At 51.9% G+C, this 19155-nt stretch overlaps 1 protein-coding gene across 4 annotated transcripts in view; it reads right to left on the bottom strand.

Annotated features, from left to right (window-relative positions):
- The window catches only part of ADAMTS14 (ADAM metallopeptidase with thrombospondin type 1 motif 14), an 87633-nt gene that overhangs the window by 31175 nt on the left and 37303 nt on the right, over window positions 1–19155 (bottom strand). For 3 of the 4 annotated variants that reach the window (XM_010339289.3, XM_010339288.3, XM_039478388.2), the window contains exons 5-7: window positions 3801–3884; window positions 2920–3076; window positions 830–935 (exon numbers count right to left, since the gene is read on the bottom strand). In XM_010339289.3, coding sequence (XP_010337591.3) covers window positions 830–935; window positions 2920–3076; window positions 3801–3884 — 347 coding nt within the window. The remainder of the gene's footprint in view (window positions 1–829; window positions 936–2919; window positions 3077–3800; window positions 3885–19155) is intronic. The other variant, XM_003928632.4, reaches the window with a different exon arrangement.

The following is a 19155-nucleotide window of genomic DNA, read 5'->3' as shown; positions in this document are numbered from 1 at the left end:
AGGGAGAGGCCTCAGAGGTTGCCCTGGTGTCAGCCCCATGTCACAGGCATGGAGAGGAGGTCCCACCTGCCTGGAGGAGCAGCGCTGGGATACAATCTGACAAGGCTGATGGTGTCCCTTGGTTCCGCCCCTGTGCATACCCAAAGCCAGGAGGCATGTTGTACTGAACAGTAGCTCATCTGTGTCCACCCGGCATGTAACCTCTTGAGGGCTTCTCTGTCCTGGTCTCCACTATAGCCTCATTCCTAGAATGGGGCCTGGTGCATGGTAGGTGCTCAAGAAATAGTGAGTGAATGAACACATTCTAAACAAAATCTGAAGCCCTGAGATCAGGCAGGCCAGCCTCTGCCTGGCTCACTACCTCAGTTCGAAGTGCACCTGTTTACAGTGTGCTCAGGCCAGCGCTCCAATGAGAGCTGAGTACCAGGTTGGGCTGGAATGAGTCTTAGAAAGGCCTCAAATGTGGATGTGATGGAGGGAAGCCAAAGATCAAGACCACCCAGAGACAGCAGGCCTCTGCGTGTGAGGGGGACACTGCCACTGACCCACCCGAAGGCCCGGCCACCTCTGGGCCCCTATGGCCCTGGGATTTGGAGGCTGGGCCCAAGGCAGGCCCAAATTGCTACCCAGGCCCCTTGGCTCCTCCCAACTCAGGTCAGGACCTCCCTCTACTGGCAGCTGCAGGAGACCACGCCTCAGTGGCAGGCCAGCTCCTCTTAAACCTCCCAGGACACGGGGACCAGCCCGAGCTGGGTCTCCCACAGCCACAGAACTCCCTGGAGCTCATGGCACAGCTGCCAGTCCCGCCCACCCTGCTGGTGCCACTTACACGTGGCCGGTCTCATGAGCTACCACGAAGGCTGAGGAGAACCCATCCTCATGGTTGAGGGCACAGCTCCTCAGGGGGTGACACATGCCAGTGACGGGTGCGTACCCTGCAGAGGAGAGAAAGAGAAGGTGGAGAGCGAGGTGGAGGGCAGGCGAGGCAGGACACTCTGAGGTCTGTGCCCAGCCCAGCCATCTGGTCAGTGCCTGGCAGCGGATATCCTGGAGGAAGAAGGATGCTCACAAAGTCCCACCAAACCACCCTTATATCCTAGAGCTTGACGGCTTCCCTCTTGGCCTGCAGCTTCCCAGGGTTTATCAGCACCCCTCTGAACCAGAGAACACCCTGGCCTGCAAACACGCTACTTCTTTCCTACTTCTTTCTACCATGCCTCCCTCCAGTCCTACAGTCAGTCAGCAAACAAGCTCCCAACGCTTTCTATGCAGGAGTCATGGGCAACATTACGTTAGGTACCACGGGGAAAACAGAGGACTCAGATCCAAGCCTACCCCTGACCCTGCAACCTGTCCCCCTCCCCACTCACCCACCCACCCATCGCCACAGCTAAAGAACCCTGATTTAGCAGAAGATTACATGATGAGGCATGGGCTGGAAGGGCTAGAATTCAAGGAGCAAGCCAGGGTGCGGGGGAGTTGGAGGAGGGGGAAAGGGAACGGTTTGGAAGGAGTTGAGGGGGATCAGGAATGACTGATGCAGACAGTGGAGGACAGCTGAGACAACCCTTCAGAGGTGGGAAGGACACAGGCCAAGGTGCAGGCAGGTCACACAGGAATCACGGCAGTGCAGGGGGCCAGCACCGGCTAAGCATTACCATGCATGAGGCCTGTGTCCTAGGCGCCTCCAAGGTGGGGATGATGCCTAGGCCTGCAGTCCCCCTAGCAGATCTATTCCTCCGTGTTAGAGGGGCTGAAATGTTCTTTTATTTGAGGTGGTTTGGGGAGTATAAGAGGCTGAGTGGGAAAGAGGTTTCTGGAGCCTCTATTGACCTGGAAATCTGAGATTTGCTCTACATGTGATATAAGTACATGCTCTGTGTGTGTATATACATGTGTGTGCATGTGTGTCTTTGAGTGCCTGCACATGTGTGTGCATGTGTCTTGGTGTCTGTACATGTATGCAGTATGTCTGTGTGCATGTGTTTATATATCTGTAGATGAACACACTGGCTTATGTCTATTTGCATATGTGCATGTGTCTATGTGTACATGGGCCTGTATGTGTGTACGTGTCTGTACGTGTGTGTGTGTGTGTGTGTGTGTGTGTGTGTGTGTGTGATGTAAAACCACATTTGGGGCTCCAGTTATTCAGACAAGAAATCTTTTGGGTAGGCCAGGCTAGCCAACTAATTCCCAGCATTAAAGCAGAAAAAATAGAAAGCCTGCAACATGGAATCCGGAGGTCCAGTGCTCATCTCAGATCTGCCTCCTGCCTGCTAAACCACACGGACAAGTCTCTTTGCTGCTCCATGCCTCAGTTTCCCCACATGATATCCAAGCTGTACGTTTGCAGAGCACTCAGAATTGTCAACACTCTGTCAAAACATGCATCCTGGAGCCCTTTTAGCAGCCCTGGAATAGGGGAAGGCAAATATTGTTATGCTTCCCATCCCACAGTTGGGAGAATCCAGGGAGATGAAGAGATCTTGGACCACTGGGCTGGCAAGGTGTGGAGCTGGAGGCAGAACACAGACTTCCTGTTCTGCAGCCCACACAAGCCCCGTCCTAGGTGTCCCACAGTCTGCAAAGAGGCCAGAAGGACACAGTGTGGGGAGAAGCATCTTGAAGCCCACGGAGGGTCTTCCAGCAGCCAGGCTCTGGGACATTAAGCACAGGACCCAGGGCCTGACCCCTCACAGCTGCCTGCAGGCTCCACCAAGATACCGGGGACCAGAGTAGGGACCCCTCTACTTCCCATGGTCCCCAATAAACAATTCCAAAGCTGGGCCCCAGCTGTCCAGGTCCTGTCCCTTCAAACCTCCCTGTGGTGGGCCCCAGGGAGAGCCCATCTGCCTCCAGGCCCAGCCTCTGTCTGCCCTGCACGCTGCACACACCTGGCCATGGCAAATACAGTACCTTGCATACCTGAGGGCCCAAAGTCCTGCCGGGTGAGGAAGACAACGTGGTCATGGTGCTCAGCATGGCCAGGGTCCTGGCGCTGCTGGGAGTGTGCCCAGCGACACACCTGCTCCAGGCTGCGTGAGGGGTTCCCATGCTCGATCAGGCTCAGGGACTGCAGGGGCCGGGAGAGTACCAACAGCCACGTGGAGGGTCAGAGCCCTGGACACAGCAGGCCTCTCTCCTCCCACTTACAGATGGGAACGCTAAGGCCCAGAGGACTGCAGGACACACCCCAGGATCACCAGCTCTCCCCACCCAGCTGCCGCTGGCACACAGTCCTGCCTGCTTTGGACGATGCTCACGTGTCAAGCATCATGCTGAGATGCGTTTCTGCTGGGAACTTCACACACACAATTTCCAGTCCCTTCAACTGACCTGCAAGGCAGCTGCTGTTCTAAGCATTTCCTCTATACTCTGTGTTCATCGTTTGATTTAATCTTCACAATAGCCCTTATAGGAAAGTTTGGTTGCTACCCCCATTTACTACTAAGTGATGGATGGTCAAAGACTGCAGAGTCCAGGGCACCAGGGCTCAACCATGGCACGAAGTGTCTCAGTGGCCATCCCACCCTAAGCCACAGTTTCCCCAAGGAGAGGGCTCTCCCAGGCATAAGCATGTGGAATCGTCATGTTCTCAGATTGTAGGAACCCGTAAATCCCGGCTTACCTCTCCAAAGGTTCCACCACTGAAGCCACAATTCTAATAGCCCCAGGTTCTGATTCCGGAGACAGTTTTCCTGGATGCTTGTCCCTCCAGCCCACACTATGGCTGGTCCAACACTCCAGCCCCACAACCCTTCTCCTTGCAAATCCTACCTGCTGAGAAGGTGGTTTACCTGTCGGTAGCCAACCATGATCAAGCGGACGAGGGCGATATTTATATGGACCCCCAGGGACTCATCGTGGTAAATCTCATCTACCTGCAAGAAGAAAATATAGTTTAAGAGAAGGAAACATTCATCACAGGCCTGAGTGCTAGGTACTGGGGTGGGTACCTCACATATGGTATTCCCACCATGACCTTATCAGGCAAGATAGTTATCCCTACTTTACAGATAAAGAAACTGAGGCTGAGGGGGCAAAATGACCTGCTCAAGGACACACCGCTAACAAGCTGCAGAACCGAGATTCGCATCCTGGACCATGGGATCCCAACCTCAAGCTCTTTTCACAAAGCCATGGTATAGGGGGCCTGGTCTCAAACCCAGCAACTCTGACCAAGACTCATCTTTGTGTGTCTGGAGATCCTCTTCCAGACATGTCTCCTGGCTCAGAGAACCCCAGGCCACTCGTCCTAACATCCCTGTGTTGCCACCGGATAATGTCTGCCTTACAGTGCCCCGGCTCTGGGAAGGCAGCAGTGGGCACTCCTCCCGGAGACGTGCTCCAGGGTCTTGGGGTAGCAGCAGCACCTGGGAGCTTGTGAGAAATGCAGAGTCTTGGGCCCCACTCCAGGCCTCCTGAATCGGGATCTACCACTGAGCAAGATCCCCAGCTGACTGACAGGCAGGGGCAGGTTTGAGGAGCACTGCTTTAGATCATTTCTTTCTCTCACAGGCCTGGGACTGTGCAGCAGTGCCCTACACAGCTCATCAAAGAATCCAGCCCTTTGCACTCCTCTGCCAGGACACTCCTGAACAGGGTCCCTGAGGCAGACACTTGGCCTCTGCTTGTCCAGCCCCAAGGACAGGGGAGCTCACCCTCTCCGAGGGACACCCATTTCCTGAGTGGTCCCATTGGACACTTCAGCTTTTTTGTCTTAAATAACCTTTTTTTATTAATATAAAACATCTCACTAGAAATAAAAATTGAAAACTACAAAAAAAGAAGAAAATGAAATTGCTGACACTGCTATAAGCCAGATACGTAATAACCACAGTTAACCTGCACCCTGCCACATGTGTGCATGCATGTGTCTTATTTTACAAAATTGGAATCATACTGAACATATTGTTTCTATGTTGCTTGTTTCATAGAACATTATTCAATATAGGTAAAAGCCTAATCTCAGCCAGATATAGGCATGGTGGCACACACCTGTGGTTCTGGCTCTTGGGAGGCAGAGGCAGGAGGGTCATTTGAGCCAAGGAGTTTGAAGCTATAGTGAACTGTGATTGCACCACTGTATTCCAGACTGGGTGACAGAGTGAGATGGAGGGAAGGGAGGGAGGAAGGGAGCGAGGGAAGGAAAAGCTGAACTTCTAATGTCTGCATGTGAGGGGCCATCACTTATGTAATGAATCTCCTAGCTAGACCTTGAGAGACTCCAAGAGAAGTGACTTGCCCAAAACATGAAGCGGCTTGCTCAGCAAGTCAGTGTTAGCACATAGCAATGGTGCAGTAATGCAGATGGGGAGTCCTGAGTTCAAAGCCAAGCTCTGCCCCTTGTGAGCTGAGAGGCTTTGGGGCACAGCAGGCAACCCCGTATAACCTCTGTTTCCTTTTTTGCAGAATAGAGACAACAGTGGCTCTCACAGGGCTGGCATGTGTGAATATCAAAGAACCATAAATAAGCCACACAAAGCCACACAGAGGCCCACTGGCATCGTCAGGGATGTGATACCAGCAGTGTGGTCAGGGATGTGATGCCACCAGCATAGTGAAGCATGTGATGCCACTGGCGTGGTCAGGGACGTGATGCCAGCAGAAGTGGAACCCATCCTCTGCCTCCTGCCCACTAGGCTTCTTAGGAGCTGGGCCAGAACTCCATTTATGGTCTTGCTCTTACCACTTCCATCTCCCCATGCCCTTCAGCCATCAATTATTTTCCACGCACAAGCAAAGTGACCAACTTAACAACTCACAAAGCAATCATTGTCCACCACACGGAGGGGAGGAATAGTGCTTCCAACCACACAGACGTGACAGTCCCATGGCAAGGCGTGAGCCAGGAGGGGAACAGGAGACATACATTTTGCCGGCACACCCCTCCTGGGCCAGCCAAGGAGGGAGCCAGGCTGTGGGTACAGAACTGTGGGCAGCAGAAGCACTGAAAAGAAGCTGCATGCATCACCGAGCCCCAGTCCCAAGCCACCTTCTGCAGTGCCCAGAACTGGCAGCTACCCCAGTTCATGAATGGGCAGACTTCAGAGCAGCCAGTGTCAAGCTTCCACCACGGGCCTTCCTGGCGCCTATATCTGGATCCAATTGAGTAGAAGGACCAAAGACCACCACCCACTCTGGGAAAGCAGCTCCCCGCCAACACCCCACCACAAGGAACAATGCCAACGGCCACCACAAGAAATGACGACAGTCCAACGAGCAGCAGAGCTTCCTTCCCAACCTCCTCCCCTCCCCAGTGGGAGCAAAGTGCTCCAACGCATTAAGACAATGTCCTCCTCAACCCGCATGCCCTAGACTTATCCTAGGAGGGACTTCGGGGGGCGAGGGGCACCCAATCAGTCACACACACACACATAGGCTCCCTACTGCAATTCCAGACTAAGGGGCCTTTGCTGATCACTGAGATGATCATGGTTCTGCAACAGGGTGACCCTTCAGTAACCCTTACTTCCCAGCCCCTCCAACATTGGACCATGGCCTTCCTTCTGTACTGGGGTGGGTCAGTGTTGCAGACCGCTCTGAGTGCACTAGAAGCAGACTAAGGCCAGGATCACAGGCCATGTGCGCTCTGCACACCACATCTGTGCCCCAGGCATACACATGGAAACCCACTGGTTATCCCGGGGGCAGAAGAAAGGAGCCACTGGGACATTCAGTGGGGGCATCTGCGAGCCTCTTGGCATCTGGAAGTGCCCAGGGCCTCTGCCTTCCTCCACGTTTCTCTCCTATAGGGTAGACCATGTGAATTGCTACCAGAATCCTGCCATATTACTCATCTCTGTGCCTCACTCAACAGGCCAAACCCACTCATCAAGGCCTCCAATGACACTCAGCAAATGGAAAACACTGAATTAGCACCATCTAAGCACCAAGATAAAGAAACCATCAACCTAGAATCCTGAACTCACAAAACCATCTTTTAAGAACCATGATGAAATGAAGACATTATCACATAAACAAAAACTGTTACACAGACCCCACTAAACAGCAGGGAAGGTGGAAAATGATCCCAAAAAGGAAGCCTAGAGCACGAGGCGTGAAGAGATTTGAGGCTGTGATAGGAAAGAAGCTCAGCAATGAGAAACGGTTGGGTCTTTTCTTATACTAAATAAGGATGAGAAAAATAAACTGCTTCTATTTTTTTTTTTTTTTTTTTTTTTTGAGACAGAATCTGGCTCTGGTTGCCAGGCTGGAGTGTAGTGGCGCAATCTTGGCTCATTGCAATCTCTGCCTCTGGGGTTCAAGCAATTCTCCAGCCTCAGCCTCCCAAGTAGCTGGGATTACAGGCACGCACCGCCACGCCTGGCTAATTTTTGTATTTTTAGTAGAGTTGGGGTTTCAACATGTTGGCCCGGCTGGTCTCAAACTCCTGAGCCTCCAGTGATCCGCCCACCTCAGCCTCCCAAAGTGCTGGGATTACAGGAGTGAGCCACCGTACCCAGCCTATTTTATTCCCTTTCTCCCCCACTAAAACAAGGTGGGGCTAGGCCTTCCATTCCAAGTCCCCTGTTCCAATTCTCTGGGGCCCTGGTACACTCATCTCCATGTACTCCTGCAATCCCTAGCCCTTGAGTAGTGACCTCAGCATCTTGATTTGGCTCGAGCTGCCTGAGGCTTTGCACAGGCCAAGGAGGCGGCTGGACAGGGCTTCCATTTCTGGTGGAACTGCAGCGGGCACGTGACACATGGCCCACGGCCAGGACCCCAGACTCTCTGGAACACGCACAGGCGGCTTGCTGACCAGCTCCAGCCTGGCTGTGTACCCGCGGCCTGGCTCTGCCTGCCTTGGCCCTCCATGGCTGCCTCCCAAATGCCAGAGGCGAGGCCAGGGAGCCGGCTCAGGGGAGATCATAGATCGCTTCCCGTGGTTGACCAGGAGGCAGGATGGCTGCGAGGCACACCCTCACAGGGCAAAACAGAGCAGTGTGTCCAGCTTCCCTGCTTCTCACCTCTGAGCCAAGTTCAAAGTCACCTCTGCCAGGACCCCTACAGTAGAGTACAGCATCACATATTGACCTGAGATAACCACTGGGTGTGTACCAGAAAAACAAGCAAAGGCCAGGACTCTAACTGGCCAAGGCGAGAAAAAGCAGCACAGGGAGAGGATGGTAGTGGGTGCTGGGATTGGAGGGAGGCACTGCTACTCCCCAAGCACCTACTGTGTGCCATGCACTGTGCCAAGGGCTTGGCATACAGCCTCACAACCACCTTATCGGGAGCAGAATGATTCCGGTCTCGTAGGCAAGACATCCAAGGTTCAGAAAGGGTAAGTCACTTGCCCAAGGCCGCCCAGTTCAGAAGCTGAACTCAGATCTCTGTGACTCTCAGGCCCCACTCCTTAGCCACTACACTCAGCTGCTGTCCAGAACCCATTTCTGCAGCTGGGTGGCTGGGGTGGGCTTTCTCTGGTCCAGGAGAGAGGACAAAGAGAGGTTACAACTCAAGGTGGTTGTAAAAGGTCCACCCACTGTTTGGCAGCCAGGTTCAGGCAGGTCTTAAACAGGGATTGGTGGAGGCCAGTGCTGCAAAAGCAAGACGTTGGGGGCATTGAGCCCACCCGTGCTCAGAGGCAGAACGTTCATCGCCACTAATGGCTGGCACGGCCCACAAGTGCCTCCCCACATCACTACACCGAATCCACACAGCAAATGGCCTGGAATTCCTACTATTCTAAAAATAAACTTTATTTTAAAATAACTTTAGATTCAGCTAAAAGTTGCAAGGATAGTAGAGAAACTCCCCATGCCCATTTTATTCCAAACATCTTCCATTTCTATGGCACGTGTGTCACAGTTAATGAACCAATATTGACATAGTGTTATTAACTGAAGCCCACATTTTATTCAGATTTCTCTAGTTTCCCCCAAACGTCCTGGACCCATGCAGGGTGCCACATTCCATTTCATCTTCCCGTCTCCTTAGCCCCTCTGCTCTGTTTCTTCTCTGTGACAGGTTCTCCTGCCTTCTGGTTTTTGATGACCCTAAGTCTTGAGAAGCACTGAGCAGCTAGTTTGTGTCCTTTAATTAGGTTGGGGGAGGAAGCCCGCAGGGGTAAGGTGCAACCTCATATGCCATGTCAAGGGTGCATGATATCAGCATGACTCATCCCTGTTGCTGTTGGCCTTTATCACCTGGCTGAGGGAATGTTTGTCAGGTTTCTTCATTGACAGTTATCCCGTTTCCTGATTTCCATAATGAACTCATCAGAAGAAAGTCACTATGTGCAACCCACATCTAAGGAGTGGGGAGTTCAAATCCACCTCCTTGAAGATGGAGTCTCTACATGAATAAACTGGAATTACTCTGCATGGGAGATCTGTCCCTTCTCCATTTATTTATTCTATCGTTTATGTTTTCGGTATGGGCTTGTATCTGTTTTACATCTTGGGATATAATTCTCTGTGATTTGTTTTGTTGCTCAAATTGTCCCAGCTTTGGCAGCTGAGAGCTCTTTGAGTTGGCTCCTGTGTCCTGTAAACACACCTCCATGGTTTGGGGATTTGGGGTTTGTTTTTTAGCACTTCGCTAATTTCTGGCTCTAGGAGATGCTCCAGGGTCTCTTGCATATTCCCTGCCCTACTCCCAGAGTCAGCCATTTCTCCAAGGACCTCCAAGGAGGATGGTATGCTATCCCTGTTTTCAGGGATACAGGCAGACCCAAAGGTATAGAGAAGCTTGCCTGAGGACACCAGTCACCGTCAGAGGACAAGTCCAGGCCTCGGAAAACCTGACCTGCTCATGCGCCTTCCCTTATCACTAACTGCCTCTGAACCTGGACAGATGTGGGCAGCATTGCTTGAAGACAGAGGTGGAGCCACAATGACCCCTCCTGTCCTTTCTCAGTCCTGGGGAGACAAGAGCAACCTGGAGTCTCAGGCCCTGGACCAGCCCCTTGGCGCACAAGCCTGTTCCTTCTAACAAGGCATAAAGTGACTCTGCAGACCACGTGCTCCAACCCCCAGCGTCCCCGAGACACATGCGGCATCCTATTGACTCCAACAGGCTCCTCTTTTTCACATCTTCAATCACTGTCAGCCAGGAGGCAGTCCAGGTGTGACTGTCACTGCCAATGCAAGCAAGAGCCTCAGTTACTCCGGGTGGCTGCACAACCACAGCCCTCATCATTTCAGATAACAAACGATCAGAGGCAGGAATGTGAATCCTGGGCATTGTCTGAAAACCTCCCATCGACACCTTCCAGTAAAATCAATACGCCTCCAGCATAAAATCCGCAGAATGCCACCCGTGGCTTGTATGAAAGTCCACGGATGCTGCTGGAGCCCTCACGTGGCACCACCGCTGCTCTCGATGGCAGGCAGGACAATGCTGTGTGGAAACGTCTCACACTGAGGACTATGCCAAAACGTGAGCTGCAAGGGCACTGCTCTGAATGCGAAGTCAGGGGAACTCCTCACCTGCTCGTTGCCTTATCTGCGTGTGTATAATAAGAGTCACATACGATGAAGACCTACATCTGACTACAGTTAAAGGCTCTCTTCTAATAGGCCTACAGCAAAAATGCTAAGTGATGAACACAGTTTCAATGATGCACTTTTGTTCTCAAGGACATAAAATAGTAGGGCATCTGACCCTCAGTGGGGTCTTAGATGTGAACTTGTCTGTGTACACATACCTGATTTGGTATGGTACGCATGGGTGCATGTATCTACACAAACACATCTGTGTTACACGTGGTTAAGCATGGCACATGTATATGCATGTGTGTGGGGACCCGTATTATATGTGTACACATACGTGCATGTGTGGTACCTGTGTTGTGTGTTCACATGTACATGTATGTGGATGTTTAACAGCAATATGCTACTACCTGTGGCCTGAGCTCTCTGCCTTCCCCACCCCCTGGGGCTGACCTACGTAGTAGCCAGGTCTGGGTCTGGTTTACCCTGGGTTGGGACACTAAGACCTCACCAAGATGCGACGCTCAGGTATGCACACACAGACAAGTTCACGTGTGTACCATATTTCATCAAATCCATTGACGGTCAGATACCCCATTACTTTATGTCATGTGCCACATTAGTAGGCCCTGCCTCCGAGGTCATTAGTGAAGTCTTTCATGAGGTCTTGGAGGATGAAATTGCTCTGAGGGCAGTAGAAGGAGAGTGCTGAGTTTTCTTTCTCAGTTGCTGCAGGCTCAGCTGCTCCATCCCCTTTCTACCAAGTTCATGATCACACCCTATATTCCAAAGGGCTGGTGTGGGTTCCAAATGAGCACTTTCAGCTGCCTTTTAACCAGCACACCTCTTAAAGGGGTGACTGCCTCTGGGGTTTCCTGGAGCTTGCAGGCTGGTCTGGGTGGTGCTCTGGGGATCTGGCTGCTCAGCCTACCTCATGGCCAGGCTGCTTGTGCAGGGTGGCTCCAGAGTGCACAGGGACAGACCCACCCAGCCCAACAGAGTCCCTTTCACAAGGCCACAATGCTCAGCATTTATCCCCCACCACCTATTTGTGAAACACAGCAGCCTTGATGTCCCAGGCTAGCAGCCTGTGTGTAAACAGAGGCAGTATGGAGGCCTGGGAAGGTCGAGCTTGTTGCTTCCCTCCACTACATGGCCTTATCTCTTGGAGCTCGACTCTGCTCATCTGTGGGTGTGGAGGAAATGCAGCTTGCAGAGACCAAAGGGTGGAGGGGAAAAGCAAATGTCAGGGCTTTGAAACCAGGCCTGGCCCCTAACATGTGCTCCATCAATGGCATCTATTCGGTTCAAACTTAGCCAGGCACAGTGGCTCATGACTATAACACCAGCACGTTGGGAGGCTGAGGCAGGAGGACAGCTTGAGCTCAAGACCAGCCTCAGCAACATAGTGAGACCCCATATATTTTGTTTTTAAATAATAATTTAGCTGGACATAGCCATGCCCGTAGTCCCAGCTACTCGGGAGGCTGAGGCAGGAGGATCACTTGAGCCCAGGAGGTCAAGGCTACAGTGAGCCATGATTATACCACTGCACTCCCGACTCAGTGACAAAGCAAGACCCTGCCTCTAAAAAGTGTGTATATATTTGTGGAGTGAGATGCTGTTCACGAAAGCGAAAGTGTTGTGTGAACCATGAAACTCTCTTCGCAGGAGGGGTGCTCACTATTGCATACCTCTCGAATCAAGATTCCCAGCACTCCTCCTTCTGTGATGCATATCATTCTCTGCCCAGTGGGTTTGCTTTGAAAATTTAAATTCCTGTGTGTGGCAATTAGAATTAATACCATAGGTCAGGGTGTCTCAATCTGGCTGCTATGGATGATTTGGTGTGGAGATCTTGGTTGGAGGAGGTGTTCTTCATTTTAAGATGTTTAGCAGAATCCCTGGCCTCTACCAACTATATGCCAGTAGCCTCTCATTCCCTCTAGCTGTGATAACCAAAAAATATCCCCAGACATTACCAAATGTCCCTGGTTAAGAACTACTGCTTGGGTAGGCACCACAGCTCACACCTGTAATCCCAGCACTCTGGGAGGCCAAGGCAGAGGATTACTTGAGGTCAGGAGTTCAAGACTAGCCTGGGTAATATAGTAAGACCCTGTCTTTACTAAAAACTAAAAAACAAAACAAAACAAAACAAAAAACGAAAATTAGCTAAGCATAGTGGCAGGTATCTGTGGTGCTCAGGAGGCTGAGTCAGGAGAATCCCTTGAACCCAGGAGGTTGAGGCTGCAGTGAGCCATGATTGCACCACTGCACTCTAGCCTGGGTGACAGTTCAAGAACCTGTTTAAAAAAAAAAAAGGCTGAGCAGGTTGGCTCACACCTGTAATCCCAGCACTTTGGGAGGCCTAGGTGGGCAGATTGTTTGAGATCAGGTGTTCAAGACCAGCCTGGCTGACATAGTGAATCTTTTTCTCTACTAAAAATACGAAAATTAGCTGGGTGTGTGGCATGCCTATAATCCCAGCTACCTGGGAGGCTGAGGCAGGAGAATAGCTTGAGCTCAGGAGGTGGAGGTTGCAATGAGCCGAGATTGCACCACCGCCTTCCAGCCTGGGCAACAGAACGAAACTGTCTCAAAAATAAAATAAAATAAACTTTAAAAAAAAGGAACTACTGCATTACAGTGAATGAGTTTTTTTGTTTGTTTGTTTTTTTGTTTTTTTTTTTTTACTCAGCAAAAGCAGTTTTTGAGAAGAGACATAAAAGAAGAGAAAAAGATGAAAAAGAGAGGGAAGAAGAGGACTGTCTGCTTCCAGTGTCAAGGAGAATGAGCTACTTAGAGGTTCATCTACCCCAAAAGGAGACTGGCTGGCAAAGCCACACTGTCTGTCAGCAGGAGAGCAGTTTTCATGGCATTCCAAACCAGACTTTATGAATGTGTAACGCGTGTCAAGGGCAAACCCTTCCAGGCTGAGGCCACCAAGGCTCTGGTCTGACAACCATCTGCGTCAAAACCTCCCAGGTCTAAAGGGTCACCAAGCTCTTCCACACAGGCCATCTGAGCAGGTCCCAGGCTCAGAAAGGGGCTCTGAGGCAGGTCAGAGCTGGTACGACCCTACCATTGGCAGAGGTGCTAGCCAGTGTCGTCCCGGCAACCATCCCAGCATCTATCTATTGTCAGCCAGGTGGGGCAGGGTGTGGAGTGGAGGTGGGCCAGCCGCCTATCACCCAGACAGGCTGGCTGCCAAGAGGGTTCCCAAAGGAAACAGAGACAGGAAGCTTCTGGCTGCGACCTGGCTGGGAGGAAATGATGAATGGGCCTTTCTGTCTCTCTTCTCACCCTTCCTCTGCTCCAGCTCCAGGCCCTAGGAGATTTCCCCATCTCCCCATGTCCAAAGGAGTCCTCACCCTAGAGAACTGGTCCATCACCCCCAGACCAGGAGAGGGCCCTGGGAACCCAAGGATCCACCTTGGATGCCACCATGGGGAGCTGTTCTCATGCCTCTTCTTTACTCCATCATCCATGCTGTGCCTTGCCAGCTATCCTGCCATACCTAGATGCCAGGGAGGTCTCTGCAGACTTCTGTCACCTGTCACAACACACCTGAGTCTCCTTCCTCAACCCTGCTGTGGTGTCTGCTGCCATGGCCTGCGTGCCCTCCCCTCGTCAAATCGCCCTCTCCCCGAACGCAGGCTCAGCAATAAACCCCTGTAGACAGCCCTCCTCTCTCCCAAACCCCACAGAGGCAGCCACCCGCTCTCAGGTCCTTGGCACTGGTACCATTCTCAATGGTTCCCTGATTATTCCACAGGACTTAGGCTTGTTTTTGCAGCCAGACCAAAACTTCTAGGACAGGAGTCTGTGGTACAAGGCACAGAAAAAGCGCTCACTAAATGCTGAAAACAACTACTCCTTTATGCCTCAAAGTGCTCAAGTGGTTCTCTAGTTCGGAGATGTGAGGAAGACTTAAGGAAGGTGACCCAGTGTGAGTGGGCAAACAAGCACAGAGAAAGGCAGCACCCAGCAACATATAAGGAAGTGCTGAGGATGGAGCCCGCTGGCATCACCTGCAGCTGCAGGAATATCCATAGCACCTCCCGGGGTGATGCAAAAGACACATGGGAGGCAGGGCCACCCTGACTGTCGCGACCGCAGCCTCTGAAAGCAGTGCCCAGGACCTCATCAGATAACTTTGGGTGCTTCACTCATGCCTTCTGCACCCTCCTCCCTGGGTTGAGAGCACAATAGGGCCATCCATCCCAGCAACCAGATCTCCTCTCTCTGGTCCTGCCAGCCCTGCCGAGCCCCAGAAATCAGGATCAGAAATGGTCACAGCAGACAGGTGCTCCAAGGGGAGAGCAAAGGCAAGCTGTTATTACTGGCCCCATGGAAATCCCCTAGGGGAACCTGAGCATCAAGCATCCCAGCCGAATGAAAGCTCCCACACAATGGACAGGATGAGCTGCTGGTCCCCAGGGAGGCAGAGACTGTCGGTCCCCATCTGCTCACCTCCCTTGGTAGGAAGTTTGGCTGCTATCCTCTGCACCAGGGGAAGCCTGAACCCCACACCGCCCACATACCCCCAATGGCAGCAGCAGGTTTGCAAGGCCACAGCTCCTTTAAGCCACAGCCCATCTCAGTGCTGTGAGCCTCTCTCCCCAAGAGGCAGCTCTGCCTCAACTGTGCCCCTCACCCATCCCAGGCCCTTTCTGTTCCCACATTCACAGGACAAGCCAGCAGTGACCAGAAGACCCAGCCTCTAACGGCCTTCCAGAACCTCTGAGATCATCACTCTCCTCACCCACTTTCTGGCAGGTGATGGGGAGAAGGAAGGTAGAACCAAGACTATCTAAACAGCAGCCACCAAGCCAGGCCCTCGTGGCACGGTCGTCAGTGGAAGCTGACAATGTTCCCTGGCCACAGCTTTGAGTCATGCATGAGTCAGAGGTCAAGGGTCAACTATCGGAATGTGTTCATTTGGCCAAGAAAGTTTGAATGGGTCACTGAGCCCATCTTCCTCCAACCACAGCAGGACTATGGGAGCAGGGTTGAGGAAGGAGACTCAGGTGTGTTGTGAGAGGTGACAGAAGTCTGCAGAGACCTCCCTGGCATCTAGGTGTGGCAGGATAGCTGGCGAGGCACAGCATGGCATAAAGAGGGAAGGAGGACATGTGGACAACTGGCTTCCACATCACAACACATGGGAGAGAACTTCCCAGCCACTCCCGCCGCCATCACGTGGTGTCTTGCAACTACAGATAGGAGGGCTTCCCAGCCACTTTGGAATGCATCACGTTTCAGGCCAGGCCAGCCCTGGAATGCCAAGTTTCAAAAGTAAACTTTTCCCGATGGAAAGAAATGTCTCATCTTTTAATGCATCAAAAGACCTCTTCTGGTTTCCAAGGGAAGCTCCCAAATTCTGTTGGGGAACAAGGTCCCGTCCACTCTCCCCATCACCTTCCAAACTTCGCTGCCTTCAACTCTCCACCTCAGAGCTAGGTTTCATTGCTTTTGCCATGGCCCCAAAGAGCATCCCCTCCGCCCCCACCCCTGTCATTTGAGCTGACCCTCTTAGAACCCTTAACAGGGGCTCAGACCAGGCCACCCAAAGGGTCTTGGAGGGGCCTTGCCAAGAGCACACAGTGCCCGGAAGCTACACATGTGGAGCCCCTCCTCAAGCAGAGACCGTAGGAGCTGGCACAGGTCATGGCCCCTCCGGGACATACATGCATGCAAGCACTCCCTCTCCCCGGGTCCTGTGCCTAGCCTGTGTGAGGGCCCATTTGGAACCCCAGCATTAGTATACAGATCAGTGTAAGCTGAAAACATCTGAAAGCCAACAGATGCAGAAAGACGTCTTCTCAGCTTCCCTTATCTGACTAAAAGCAGCAGCAGCTGGGAAAATAATGACAGAAATACCACTTGACCCTGCTTAAGTAAACATTATCTCAAACTTTATCTCCAGTTTTCTCCTGAAAACCCATTTGTCCTTCCTAAAGAAGCATTTCCCCCTTCTCCCTTTCTCTCTCTATTGTGCTAAGCATATAAGCCTCCAGTTTTTTTGGGGGGAGGGACAGGTTGGTTTTTTATTTTTTTGTTTGTTTGTTTTGAGATGCAGTCTCACTCTGTGGCCCAGACTGGAGTACAATGGCATGATCTTGGCTCACTGCAACCTCCGCTTCCCAAGTTCAAGCAATTCTCCTGTCTCAGCCTCCCGAGTAGTTAGAACTACAGGTACATGCCACCGTGCCTGGCTAATCTTTGTGTTTTTAGTAGAGATGGGGTTTCACCATATTGATCAGGCTAGTCTCAAACTCCCGACCTTAGGTGATCCACCCACCTCAGCCTCCCGAAGTGTGGGGATTACAGGTGTAAACCACTGCTATATACAAGGAACTGGCAAATCAACTCTTTTCTCCTGCCAGTCTGTCTTTTTCAGTTTGATTTACAAGCCCTCCAGTACTGAACACAAGAGCACAGAGAAAAGTTTTTCTGCCATTAACAGCTGGGTCACCAGCCATGGACAGCACCAGCTGGCACAAGGCCTGGGGAAGAGGGTGAGCTCTGGAGTGGACACAATAGTGCTCAGATCCCAGCCCCACGGCCCACAACATGGGAGACTAGCAGGTTACAGCCTGTCTCTCTACCCCAGTTTCTATGTAAGGACATTGAGGCTACTCAGACCCCTTGTAGGATTATGGGGAGACTAAAGTAAATGACATTGAGTCTACAAAGACTCTGGCTCCCAGTGTTTGCTCAAAAACAATACTAATACTTTCTATAATGATATTCTTTTTTTGTTTTAATTCTAGAGACAGGGTCTTACTCTGTTGCCCAGGGTGGAGGGCAGTGGCACAATCATAGCTCAGTGAAGCCTTGAACTCCTGGGCTCCACTGATCCTCCCACCTCAACCTCCTGAGTAGCTGGGACCACAGGTGTGCACCACCTTGCCTGGCTAATTTTTTAAATATTTTTCAGAAATGGGGACTTGCTATGCCCAGACTGGTCTTGAATTCCTGGCCTCTAACAGTCCACCTGTCTCAGATTCCCAAAGTGCTAGGATTACAGGTGTGAGCCACGGCACCCAGCTTGCAATGATATCTTTTGCAGTGGTCTGTGGACACATAGCAGCGTAAGCTCTGAGGCAGGGACTGTGTTTTCTTCTCCTTTTGTGTCCCCCACTGTGAAGTCATTCTTCCTGTCTGCATGCTTTGCGGCTTGATTTCTGGGCACAGATCCTGCTCCACCTCACCCCCATACACAGCGGCAAGCTGTGACCCAGCAGAGCCAAGCCAACCTTCTAGACACAGCAATTAGTCCAGGGATGGCCACATGTCCCACCCTAGCCAGTTGTCCCTAGGAGGGTAAGAAAGAGCCCTTTGGCATTTGGGTCCTAAGTGTGAGCATCTGGGGTGTTCCTGTTTCCCATCATGGGGAGAAAGCCCATCTGCTGCTAGGTTCCACTGACAAGCATGGGCCAGCAGAGTAGGAGACAGTGTCTTAATGGGCCTGAAGCCCTTGTCCTGTGGTCCCTGGGGCTTCTGCCCCACTGACTCTGTGGGCACGTCAGCAGCTCCCTGCCAATACACCCCTCTTTGACTTCAGCTAGCATGAGCTGGGTCTGTCACTTGTAACCACAAGAACCCTGCCTCCAACCCCACCTCACCCAATACCTAGCTCCATGGAGTGCCCACCAGCACAGCACTCAGCTCTGAATAAATGAATGGATGTCAGCCAAGGCTGGCAGTGAAGTAAGCTGGGAAGCGGGGCTCCAGCAAGCCTGATCCACCCTCCAGAACCTGCCGACAGCTCAGTCTAGCCAAGAGTCATTTAAGAAGCCAAGTAGGCCGGGCGCGGTGGCTCAAGCCTGTAATCCCAGCACTTTGGGAGGTCGAGGCAGGTGGATCACGAGGTCAAGAGATCGAGACCATCCTGGTCAACATAGTGAAACCCCGTCTCTACTAAAAATACAAAAAAATTAGCTGGGCATGGTGACGCGTGCCTGTAATCCCAGCTACTCAGGAGGCTGAGGCAGGAGAATTGCCTGAACCCAGGAGGCGGAGGTTGCGGTGAGCCGAGATTGCGCCATTGCACTCCAGCCTGGGTAACAAGAGTGAAACTCTGTCTCAAAAAAAAAAAAAAAAAAAAGAAGCCAAGTAACAGAATTCGTGGAGTTCCCTCAGGGTATCTCTGAAAGATGAGAGAAAAAATGGAGCGGATCGACCAAAACAGCTCTGTGGTCCCCCTCAGACAACTCAGCCCCGCCACTGCCCCAGGCTCTCTCTCTCAACCCCAGCCAGAATCTAGGAGAGCAGACCTAGGGAAGAGACAGAATCCCACCACACAGCCATTTAGGGCTGTCACCCAGTCCAATCCAGGGCTGTGGCCTGGGAGATGCTGCCGCCCCACTAGTTTCAGGAATGGGGGCACACCCTTTAAGTAAGACAAGTCATCAGACTCCTCACACCTGATAGGGCCTCAAACCAGAAAATAAAAACTTGTACTTCAAGGGAAAGCAGGCACTGCCCACAGTGTGTCTTTTCCCCTTATCAGAATCAGATGCGGAGCAAGCGCCCTCACGGCAGAGAGCACCATGGGTCACTAAGAGCAACGCAAAATTCCAGGCTGCACGCAGGTTCCATATTCTCTGGTAGAGGCTGAACAGCCTTACCTCTCACCCTATACGACACCAATTGTATCTCCTTTTGCACATCCATCATAAAATTCCTGATCTATAATGTT

This window comes from Saimiri boliviensis, chromosome 12 (genome assembly GCF_048565385.1).
Source record: "Saimiri boliviensis isolate mSaiBol1 chromosome 12, mSaiBol1.pri, whole genome shotgun sequence".
Taxonomy (NCBI): domain Eukaryota; kingdom Metazoa; phylum Chordata; class Mammalia; order Primates; family Cebidae; genus Saimiri; species Saimiri boliviensis.
The sequence above is the reverse complement of the archived record's forward strand: the minus strand, read 5'-3'. Positions and strand labels throughout refer to the sequence as shown.